This window comes from Lynx rufus, unplaced genomic scaffold, assembly GCF_022079265.1.
Source record: "Lynx rufus isolate CCGP_SWC_20201006 ecotype Redwood Valley unplaced genomic scaffold, mLynRuf1.p SCAF_7, whole genome shotgun sequence".
NCBI lineage: Eukaryota > Metazoa > Chordata > Mammalia > Carnivora > Felidae > Lynx > Lynx rufus.
The window spans coordinates 95,979,025-95,991,397 of record NW_025814889.1 but is presented as its reverse complement, the minus strand read 5'-3'; the positions used below and the strand labels follow the sequence as shown (position 1 = coordinate 95,991,397).

At 40.3% G+C, this 12,373-nt stretch overlaps 1 protein-coding gene across 3 annotated transcripts in view; it reads right to left on the bottom strand.

The window, feature by feature from the left end:
- Positions 1 to 12,373, bottom strand: part of LGR5 (leucine rich repeat containing G protein-coupled receptor 5) — a 131,200-nt gene that overhangs the window by 64,615 nt on the left and 54,212 nt on the right. For all 3 annotated transcript variants that reach the window (XM_047066590.1, XM_047066591.1, XM_047066592.1), the window contains exon 2: positions 9,650 to 9,721. In XM_047066590.1, coding sequence (XP_046922546.1) covers positions 9,650 to 9,721 — 72 coding nt within the window. The remainder of the gene's footprint in view (positions 1 to 9,649; positions 9,722 to 12,373) is intronic.

Sequence of the window (12,373 nt, the reverse complement as noted above, 5' to 3'; positions counted from 1 at the left end):
AGAGAATACTTCAGTGGGCATAGAGCCCTATGGTTTCTTTAACCACAGACTAGTGGAGTACAATACTAACTCCTTTGTGAAACCTCCCTTAATTCCCTCAGTCTACAGTCATCTTTCCTATAGGACATATTCTATACAAGGCTATCTGTAAGGTTCATTTTCTACCTTTTATTTTGTAGTCTACCTGATTTAATTATAGATTCCTAAGACCAATAATCTTATTGCCTGCACACAGCGGGATGCTGAATCAATATTTATTGATTGATCATTTGATCTGATCTCTAAAGACAGTTGGCCATTGTGCTACAGTGGCTTTAGGTCTGGCATAAGTATTCCAAGATGGCTGGCCAGTCACACAACCAGATCGGAAATAGCTGAGGAATATGCCTTCTTCATTACACATCAAATTTAAATTCAGCCATTTCTTTGAGTACTTTCAGTATGCCACGTATAGTGCTTTGGGGCATGCTAGCAGTACCTACCTCTTACTAAACAATTTGCAAGTTCCAGGCGCCGTGTTGAAGTACTTTATATACATTGTGCTATTTCATTATTATAAAAACCATATTAAACAACATGATTATTCACCTTTTACAGAGGGGAAAATGAGTCACAGACAGGTTATTTGCTCATGCTTATATAGAAAAGTTTACAAAAGAGAATTTGGTTCAACATAGCATTTTGGCTTAAAAATTTGAGATTTTAACCATTACTTGGTTTTTAACCATTACTTGATCTGGAGCTTAGGTTGGCCAGGAAAAATCAATCTAAAACAGGAAAAACACAAGGACACAAATGGCTGCATCACTGGGGTTAAGGCCATAAGGAAACTGTGCTCACTGCTTCTTATTCAGATTCCTCCATTGCCCTCCAGATCCTGTGCAACCTCATCGTTCCTCACCACTATGACTAGTGGTCTCACTTCTTATTGTTAGCCCCTCTTTTAATTCTCATCAAGTTTCTGTCCTCACACGTTTTCTTTTTTCTCTGTCTGGTGGTGCTCAAACTTTGGTATACATTGCCATTTCCAGAGAAGCTACAAAAAATTCAGATCCCCAGGCTCCCACTCAGATTTAGTGAATTAGAATTTCTAAGGGGAAGGATTCAAGAAACTGCATTTTAAAAGAGGCAGCCCAGATGATTTTAATATGGGTAGAGAGCCACACCGGGAAACACAGAGCCTACACATTCTCTCAAGATCCTCGTCTGCTCCAGCACCTTCAAAAATCACCTCTTTGTAAACAACTCTTTAGTCATTCTTTCTAGAGCAGACTCATCATGCTCCAGACTCATATTCCAACTGTGTTAACGACATCCCCATTTGGATGTCCCACTGGCACCTTACACCTAGTTTCTCCAGAACCAGGCATCCCCTGCCTCCAAAATATCAGTTGTTCCCCTTGAATTTCCCGTTTCACTGACTGTGCCTCCCCCGTCTTCTGGCACCTAATCTCATAGCCTTACTCAGAGTCATCTCTCACCTTTGGACATTGCTTTAGGTCCCCACAATCAACTGATGAGTCCCTGACTATCTTCCTGCACTGTGATGCTTCATATATCCCAGTGGGTCTCAGCTCACCTCTAGAGCTTTAAAAAATAATGTCTGAGTCCCCACTGAATCCCATTAAATCTCTGGGAATAAGCCCCAGTAATTAATAGTTTTAAAAACATTCAAGGTGAGGGACATTTGGGGGGCTCAGTTGGTTAAGCATCTGACTCTTGATTTTGGCTCAGGTCTAGGAGTGTCTCACTGTTGTGAGATGGAGTCTTATGTCGGGCTCCTCCTCGATGAGCATGAGCCTGCTTGGGATTCTCTCTCTCTCTCTCTCTCTCTCTCTCTCTCTCTCTCTCCCTGCCCCTTCCTTGCACACTCTCTCTCTCAAAATAAATAAATAAATAAACTTAAAAAAATTTCAAAATGCTTCTGGTGATTCTAATGCATATGCAAAGGTGGAAAAGTCTGAAATAATTCTCAGTTTAATATTGATAAGGTCAACTAGAGGCCTTTATATCTCCGTCCCCAGAGATGATGATTCATCCATTACTTGTTGGGAGAATTAGGAGAGGTTAGTTAATGGGTTTTAATAATTTTCCAGAAGAGACAATAAGAACCTGAACTATGTGGTGATGAAATAGAGTAAACAAATGGGAAAAGAGTGTGGAATTATAAACTCTGAATCTGGAAAATGGCTGATACTAGGGGGTGAGAGAGAAAGAGTGACGGACACAAAAGGAATGACAGACACAATGATCACAAGTTTGGATAATAAGAATGCTATGGCAAGCAGGAAAGGCAAGAGAAAAAGCTTGTTGGGGGGCAGGATGCATAAATCTGGTTCTGCACTTGCCAAGTTTTAAACTATTGGTGGGGTAGATGGAAGTGCCACTTAGTTGGGGATTCTCAAAGTATGGTCCCTAGACTAGCAGTATCAGCATCACCTGAGAATTTGATTACTTATGCAAATTCTTGACATCTTCCCCTCCTATTTCCAACCTGCTGAAGAAACGCTGTGGTGGGATTCAGCAATGTGTGTTTTGACAAACACTCCAGATGATTCTGATCTCACCAGAATTTAAGAACCACTGGCCCGGAGTAGTGGTCCTCAAATTTATCATGCATCAAAATTCCCTGAAGAGCTTGTTAGCGGCGGTTTCCTGGGCCTAATCCCCAGAATTTCTGATTCAATAGGTTGGAATGGGGCAAAGCATTTGCATTTCTAACAAGTTCATAGGGGGTGTCAATGCCATAGGTCCAGGGACCACACTTTGAGAACCCCTGGTCAGCAGTGAAAGCAAAAGAAATCTGAACCAGAAACATTGATGTGGTGGTTGTCTACCTAACAAAAATGGTTCAGCTTTTGGGTTTCCTTCTCGGACAACCACAGGTGTCTCCTAATGGGTCTGTAGCCTCCTATCAGGTCTCTCTGCTTCTATAATTCTCCAATCTCTTTTGCATACAGAAGTCAGAGAAATCTTCTAAAATCATGAATCCTATTATTTTACTAGCTGTACACAACCCTCCAGTGGCTTTCCATTGCTCTTATTTTAATTCTTATACACAGCCCCATCGGTCCTGCATGATCTGATCTTTGCCTTCCTTTCCAACCTCATCCCATGCCAGTCCCCCTCCCTTTCCCTCTGTAGCAGCCACAGTGATCTTCCATGTCTGCAAACACATTACATTCCTTCCTACCGCAGGACCTCCACTCACACTGTTCTTTTGGCAGAAACACTATTCCAGCTCTTAGGACCACCACCATCCCTTCATCCTCCTGATCTCAGTGTAGATATCCTCTTTTTAGACTTTCCCTCTTTGTCTTCTCTTGTCATTTATTCTCTCCCTGTGTGCTCTTCATCACTTTTGTTCCAATCATCAAATATCTCAGGTGCTAGTGTCCTCATGTACAATCTGTCACGCCCGCTAGATTGTTAAGCTCCCCTATGGCGGGGACTTGTTGAACAATTGAGTGAACCATAGCAAGTCCTATTCTCTCTTATGTTCCCAGTAACTCAATAAACATGTATTGAATGAACAAACTAAAAAGTACCTGAGAAAGGAGACAATAAAAAGAAGTGCAGAGATCTGGGGAATGTCTACCTTTTATAGGAGCTGGGGGGTGGAGGAGGAAGGATGCTAAAGAGAAAACGGGGAGGAGCCAGAGAGGTAGGACACTTTCAGAACACTGCCCAAATTGTCATAACATAAGATAACACACCCGTGAGCACACGCACACCCGTGAGCACACACACGTGCACACGCACGCGCACAGATACCTAAATGTCTAGCTTATATAGACATATATAAGATATACATATAGACATATATATACATACATATACATATATACATATATATATATAGACATATATAGCTACACAACCTCTAGCTATATGGATAGACGTTTGGAAGAGAACCAAAATAATTGCCATGAAGTAACATTAGAGAAAGCGAGTTTCAAAGAGGCAGCATTTTTTTTTAAATTTTTTTTTTAACGTTTATTTATTTTTGAGACAGAGAGAGACAGAGCATGAACGGAGGAGGGGCAGAGAGAGAGGGAGACACAGAATCGGAAGCAGGCTCCAGGCTCTGAGCCATCAGCCCAGAGCCCGACGCGGGGCTCGAACTCACAGACTGTGAGATCGTGACCTGAGCCGAAGTCGGACGCTTAACCGACTGAGCCACCCAGGCGCCCCAAGAGGCAGCATTTTTAATCATTTGCTAGATCCATGAAGACAAGAGACGGAACACTGTGACAAAGCCAAGGGGCATGGAGATTATTCATGGGCATGAAGGTGTTTTCATTTTACTAACACATCCAATATGTGAATTGGAGTTTACCAAAGTTCCCTCATCATTATTTCATTTGATCTTCAGGAAAAAATCTCAAAAGACAGGCAGGACAGCTCTCACTATTTTCAGCCCCATGATGAGGAAGTAGAAGTATCAAGCGTAGATTGTGCTTTCAGGAAGTCTGGTGGTATTTCTCATTACAAATTTCATCTACAATAATCGGTATCTACTATTTATATAGAGATTCTTCAAGGCCAACCATAATATGAGCAAGCAGTTCCAGGGAACAATAGTAACTTAAAAACAGACCTCCCTAGAGCTTCTCATGTTTCCTTGACGGCTAAATCGAGTATTTGATTCCAATAGCATTAGAATCTGGAAAGATTTTAAAATACTACTCGGAAACAAAGGCCTTCAGCTCACACTGTTTAAAATGGTAACAGTTCATTTTCCCCTCTGGTTTCATCAAACTACTAATCTAAGTTTAATGGGACTTGTGGATGTCAGCATTAGGAACGCTCTGCCATTAGCTCCTAACATCTGAACCACACTCTGAGTACCAAATCTTTAATTTGTCCAAATAGCAAACATTAACATAAGTCCCTAATAGAACTGAATCAACAGAACTGAGAGAGACACTGTTGGAGAGAAATGCAATTAGCGTTCAGGATGTTTAAATTTGGGAAAGAACTATTCTGCGCTGATTGTGTTTGAGAGTTTGAAAGTTTTCTTTCTTTTTTTAAATTTTTTTTGGGTGTTTATTCATTTCTGAGAGAGAGAGAGAGAGAGAGAGAGAGAGACAGAGACAGAGCGTGAGCAGGGGAGGGGCAGACAGAGAGGGAGACACGGAATCCGAAGCAGGCTTCAGGCTCTGAGCTGTCAGTACAGGGCCTGACGTGGGGCTCAAACCCACGAACTGTGAGATCATGACCTGGGCTGAAGTTGGAGGCTTAACCAACAGAGCCACTCAAGTGCCCCTGAAAGAGCTTTTCCTTCCCAAGTCCTGGATCCCTGGGTTACTGCAAAGTCAGGCTTTTGAAAGAGGAAAGAAAGAGGTTGGACTCTTCTTGAAGGTGTTTTCATTTTACTAACACAGCTCAACAGGTGAATGAGAGCTTACCAAAGTTCTCTCATTATCATTTCATTCAATTCTCAGAAACATCTCAAAGCACAGGCGGGGCAGCTCTTGCCATTATCCCCGGAGACCCAGTGAAATCAAGTGGATTATCAGGTAGTGCAGAGACAAGACCTGGGTCTTGCCTCTAAATCCTGCCCTTTTCTCCCTACACAGCACAGCCTCGCCACACTCAGATACCATGTTTTTGTTTTTTTCCAAAAGAAGAAGGCTCTCCTTCTCTTTGTTGTTTTTTTTTTTTTAATATATTTTATTTTTTAAGTAATCTCTATACCCAACATGGGGCTCGAACTCACAGCCCCAAGATCAAGAGTCACATGCTCTACCCACTGAGCCAGCTAGACGCCCACTCTCTTTCTCTTTGTAACAATAGGACGTTTGGCCTCTGCATGTCCAGTCACTGCGTAGAGTTAAAAAAATAAATAACATTCATAAATAAGGCTTGAATATGTGGCACAAGTAGCAAACATTCTAGAACGTCAGGAGGGAAAGGAACTCATCAATGGTGAGGACCTTTATTCTTCTTAAATCATTGCCTCAGGTAGTCACTTTTTCTGGGGTTAGAATATACATATATTTCTAAACAGTGAGTCAGGGAGTACCGTTAAGGCTTTATTGATTCTTAGAGGGTTTTAAACTGCGACACCTTTGCTAAGCTCCAGATGAGGAATGAATCATGGCTGTCTACATAGTTCACAACATAATTAAATGAATTAAACTAGGGAAATGATAAGTTGGGTAATTAGTGAACAGGGAGAGTGGTTACTTGCCTTTATCAATAGTGATTTTTAAAAATTGAGTTTTGTGGTGAGAGTTTTATTAAAATCATTAATAGTATCCGTAACACCTTCTTATTTAATAGATAAAGAGAAAAAGCCAGAGATACGCTGAATAAACTGAATGAAGGAATACTTTTAGAACAGTGCTCTACTGTCATAACAAAAGATACACACATACACACACACACACACACACACACACACACCCCAGATATCTAAATGTCTGTATCCAGCTGCATGGTTGTCATTTGTTGATTCAGGTAGAATACCATATAAACATGCTGTTTAAGCATATGCAGGCACATATAAAAATAGTCACTAAGGTTTTGTACCTATGAAGCAGTACTGAATTGGTGATACTCTGACAATTCTACATCTGAAAATTCTGATGACATTTCTCCATAGCCAATAATCGGTGATGGTAGTGAATTGATAACCAGAATATCCAATCTCTCCCAGCTGGGCAGACAGATCTCTCTCCTACTCTCTCTATTTCATTCCTCCACATATACACAGACAGACACAGACATATGACAGACCTATGATTACAAAACTCAATTTAAATAACAGTTTTGTGCAAAACACTGTGCTAGGTACTACTGGGGAAAAGAAATGCACAAATCACGTACAATTCCTACCGCTTCCTCTACCTTCTGAGTGTGGCTTTAAAGGTGGGTTTGAATTTTAGCCCTGACACTTACCACTTCATGATCTTGGACAAGTTTCTTATTTTCTCTGCACTTCAACTTTTCTTTTTTTTTTTTTTAATCTATGAAGTGTGGATAACAATAATATCTATTTTTATGGGGTTGTTAGGAGGATTCAGTGGAAAAATTTTGAACAGAGTAAGCTACTATTGTTGTCATTATAATTACATTATTATTCTGAAGATCTTCTACTCTAGAAGAGAATACAGACTTAAACATAGCTAACTAAGTCTAATGAAATTATGAGCAACATACCAGAGGCATAATCACAATACTCTGCACAACGGGTGCTTTTTTGTTTGTTTGTTTGTTTGCTATGTTTTGTTTTAAACACAACACCTTAAAATTAGCCTTGGAAACAAAAGAATAAACCAAACAGAGCTGATAATTTTTCCAGGTTCTATAAATACTATCCCCTTTTGCCATGAAATGAATAATGATGTCTTCAAAACATCAGTCAGATACAACATAGAATTATATATGAGAAAGTGGTCTAGCTTTTACATTCTGCAAGTCGGCCAACTCAATAGAGGGCATTCCAGGACAGAATGAAAAACTAGAATGAATAGTCCTTTAAGGGTTCCCTCTATTTCTGAAATCCCATGATTCCACAGTCAAGACACTTAATGGAGTTTCCAGATATCAAAATAAGACAACATAGAAAAAATATCTTTTTCAAATGGTAGTTCCTTCCCTATTTTTTCCCCCCTGACTTTCCTCAATTACCTTTTGAGAAACCGGCCTTGGAACAGAATTAACATTCACCTCATGAAGAATGAGGAGTTATTTTGAATGAGTTGGTCACTGAGGGAGGAATTCTACTGAACAAAGTCCTTAGGGAAGTGAATTATTTATTGATTTAGTTTGTGGTCTAAAGTTGAGGTGCATGTTGACACAGAATGGAAGCCTTGTGCCATCTCATAGTGTAAGGAAATTAAAGAGAAAAGCATAGGAAATGCACACCTTCGAAATACAGGGGAAAATAGGACTAAGCATCGTATGTTAATTATGGTGAGAAAGGGAAGATGAGAAGGATGGAAATGAGGAAAAAACACTAATCAAAATTTGCTAAAGGTTATCTTTAGAAATATTAGCTAATGTCTACCACATCTGTTATTTTTTTCTAAGGCAGCTAACTTGTATGAGAAGCTCCTTTTACATGTTTTGCTTTCTCATTGTTCATTAATTCATTTACTCATCCATCAAAAATGTATTGATTATTTTTTTAAATATTTATTTTGAGAGAGAGAGAGAGTGTGTGTGAGCATGAGTGGGGGAGAGGCAGAGAGCAAGGGAGAGAGAATCTCAAGCAGGGTCTGAGCTCAGCACAAAGCCCAACTCGGGGCTCAATCCCACTGTGAGATCATAAGCTGAGCCCAAATCAAGAGTCGGACGCTCAACCAACTGAGCACCCCAAAAATGTGTTGATTATTTATTACATACAAGCCATGACTAAACTAGACAAGGTCTCAGCCCTGATCAAGGTTAATTTTTAGCAATGGAAATGGTCAGAGAGAAAAAAGAAGACGGGAAAAGAGGAGCTGGAAAACCCCGATTGAAAACCCATTCTTTGAATGATAAAAACTTGCTGTACAATCCCATCTTCTGAGCTTCCCCACTGTAACTCTGGAAAACAATCTGGACATATATTCAACTTTCGGTAGTAAAACAATAGCATTTGCAAAAATATAAGGCCATCAAAAATAAAGAGAAAAGCCTTAGGGAAGTGTGAGGATATTATCCTCCTGAAAAAGGAAAAAATCGGCATAGTGTAATTTGGTTACGATGGAATATTCTTTCCACTTCCCGCGGCGGATCATGCAGTGCATCAACCATTTAAATTACTCTCCAGATTGGACCCTGACTTTAGGATTTATAAAGGAAGTTTTTCAAAAGAGGTCACTGCCTAAACAATTCCTTTAATCAACAGTCAGAGGACTTACTCTAATGATGGTGCCAAACTTTCTTCATGAAGACTGAGATGGCACCTCACTCCCTCAGTCTCCATCACTCAATAGGGTAAGAAGATCAAATGAATTTTTAAATGCAGATTTTTGGATTATACAGTTCTTTTTCGTCTTCTGGAAAATGATTACTAGACCTAATCAAGATTCCTCTGTGTATCATTAGCTAATTTTAGCTTCCTCCTTTTTTATTTTTTATTTTTTTTACAGTGACTTTGGGAGAGCCCAGTTTGATGTCCTCTGTGGATTTCATGTTTTTCTGTTCAAGCCTTGAGGGAAGCTAAATGAAGAAGTAGGAAAATAGTAATTAAAAGTGATTAGGACAAGAAGTTTTGGTGCTATGGAATGTGGACCCAATTCTCCCGGTCACAACCCAAACCAAGCAGCAGTTTTTGGTTTTGATTATAGCTTTACTTGCTATTTTAATAAACATGAATGAGTATTCAAACTTTTAATATCCTGCTGCTTAACTATTTCCAAAGAGACATCCAGCTCTTTTAAACAGCCTTTGTTTTAAAATTTTAATTTGTTTGGCTCAGTCTCACCTTAGAAAGTTGTAGCGTCATGGTAAACTCTTTTATAAGTTGATTTCCAGAATCACAGGCAATTTTTTTTTCTCCCCTCCCAAGTAAGTGTTTCCTCATGTGCCAAAATTGTTGGTGCTGACAGCTTTTTTGCCTTGTTTTATCTGGTTCCCACAGTTGAGTATGAGAGGCAAACACAAGAATGTGCGCAGTGTTGACTGGACGCATCACTACTACGGCGATACTTACAACTCCTCTAGGAAGCGGAGACTGTGCAGGGGACTCGGGGGCAGTTGACTGATGTTGTTCATACTGAGGTCTCTGGAGAGGAAAACAGACAGCATGTGAGGAGCGGTGTCCACACAAGGAATGCCACCACAAGGAGATCCGGCTGCTCAGTTCACACGTTTTCAAGCAATACGGCCAAACTCATTCTTTTGCTCGACAAATGAATCGCTATTTTGCATCTGAAATATATTCCTGCCCCACCACCGCCCCCGCCCCAGACCACCTTGGTCTCTCTATCAAATTAGAGATCCTAGGAGGAGCTTATGTGAATTCAAAATGATTTAGGCCATTCGTGGGCCTGGTTGCAATACTTCATGTTTAAAATTATGTGAGTAGGACAGCAAAGGAAACAGACATAACTCAACCCTAGACATAACCCAACCTCATGGCTTGCTTTGAATTTGGTGACAAAGAGAAATGTCTTCACCATGCAACTCTGGAAGTCCTGCTTCTGTGGGGCTATAAGCACCTTGTAAAAACAAATGTTTTGATTCAAAGAAACTTAAAAAAACAAAACAAGACAAAAAGCCTATTCCCTCCTTCTAACATGTTCCCTTTGCAGGTTCTCAGATTGCATTAAATAAGTGAAATGAACCATAAAACAAGGGTGTAATGTGATCCTGCTCTGGAGCACACTTCCTGCTGGGCTTGCACGGTAGTTCCTGGCACAGGAAACAACAAGCCACTTTGGGCAGAACTCAATCGATTTTTGTTTTAAGGGAAACTCCGTGTAATTAGATTTCATTCTGTTTTTACGTTTCTATTTCTTTACTGTCTCGCACATAACCCTACAGCACCACTGATATACGCCGTCTGTATCTGAGAGGACAAAAGACCGAGTGCTGGACAGATTGTCATCGAGACCAACTAAGACTTTATATACCAGTCAGCTACAGGTTGACTTTAAAAATGACCCATTGGTCAAACCTGAAGATTCAGATTATATTCAGAATTCATCATAATCTCAGATCAGGTGTATGTACTTAAAATTTACCTCTAGATGAGACAATGAGCTTCTTTTTATTTGTTATTTTAAAAATTGATTTATTGGCATATGACATTGTATTAATTTTAGGTGTGCAACATAACGATTTGATATACGTATATGTTGCAAAATGAGAACCACAATAAATTTAGTTAACATCCATCACCGCACATAGCAAGAACATTTTTTTTCTTATGATGAGAACTTTTAAGATTTACTCTCTTAGCAACTTTCAAGTAAAAAATATGGTGTTGCTAACTATATTTGCCCTGCTGTACATTATTACATCCCCAGCACTTACTTATTTTAGAATTGGGAGTTTGTATCTTTTTTTTTTTTTTTTTTTACGTTTATTTATTTTTGGGAGAGAGACAGAGCATGAGCAAGGCAGGGGCAGAGACAGACACACACATAGAATAGAAAACAGCCTCCACGCTCTGAGCTGTCAGCACAGAGCCCCACGAGGGGCTCGAACTCAGGGACCGTGAGATCCTGACCTGAGCCGAAGTCGGGCGCTTAACCGACTGAGCCACCCAGGCACCCCTGGAATTTGTATCTTTTGACCACCTTTACCCATTTCACCCACGAGCTTTTAAAAATATCCTTCTTGGGGCGCCTGGGTGGCGCAGTCGGTTAAGCGTCCGACTTCAGCCAGGTCATGATCTCGCAGTCTGTGAGTTCGAGCCCCGCGTCGGGCTCTGGGCTGATGGCTCAGAGCCTAGAGCCTGTTTCCGATTCTGTGTCTCCCTCTCTCTCTGCCCCTCCCCCGTTCATGCCCTGTCTCTCTCTGTCCCAAAAATAAATAAACATTGAAAAAAAAAATTTAAAAATATCCTTCTTATTTAAGTGGCCACACCCATAGCGCCTAACCAGTTGATGTCAGTATGGATTGCTTGGTTCCTTTATCAAATATTAACTTTTAATCATTGATGGTAAGAATTGAGGGACTGCTCATTTATTCTTTACAAAGTCACTAGTATGTACAGGTAGATAAAATATTCAGTTACATGTTTTAGAGTATGGTAAAAAAACAATGATAACTTTTAGTGTCTGCTACTGAACAATTATATAGCTGAGTAAAATGCTATTTCTCGAGCTAAAAGCAAACAATTCCGGGGCGCCTGAATGGCTCAGCTGGTTAAGCCTCCGACTTTGGCTCAGGTCATGATCTCATGGCTCCTGAGTTGGAGCCCCCTGTTGGGCTCTGTGCTGACAGCTCAGAGCCTGGAGCCTGCTTTGGATTCTGTGCTTCCCTCTCTCTGCCCCTCCCCCACTCATGCTCTGTCTCAAAAATAAATAAACATTGAAAAAAATGTAAGGGGTGCCAGGGTGGCTCAGTCTGTTGAGCGTCTGGCTTTGGCTCAGGTCACGGTCTCACGGTTTGTGAGTTCGAGCTCCGCTTTGGGTTCTGTGCTGACAGCTCAGAGCCTGGAGACTATTTCGGATTCTGTTTCTCCCTCTCTGTTCCTCCCCTGCTCGTGCTCTGTCTCTCTCTCTCTCAAAAATAAATAAACATTAAAAAAAAAAGTTGTTTAAAAAAATTTAAAAAACCTAAACAATGCCAAAAATATTCACTAAAAAATTTGTATTTCCATATATTAAGCATCTGGATTTTTTTCTGGCATCATCTAGATAATAGTGCCAAATGATTGATTAGCAGTTTAAATTTGTGGTGCAGATACTTCTCTGAAGCAGCAAAG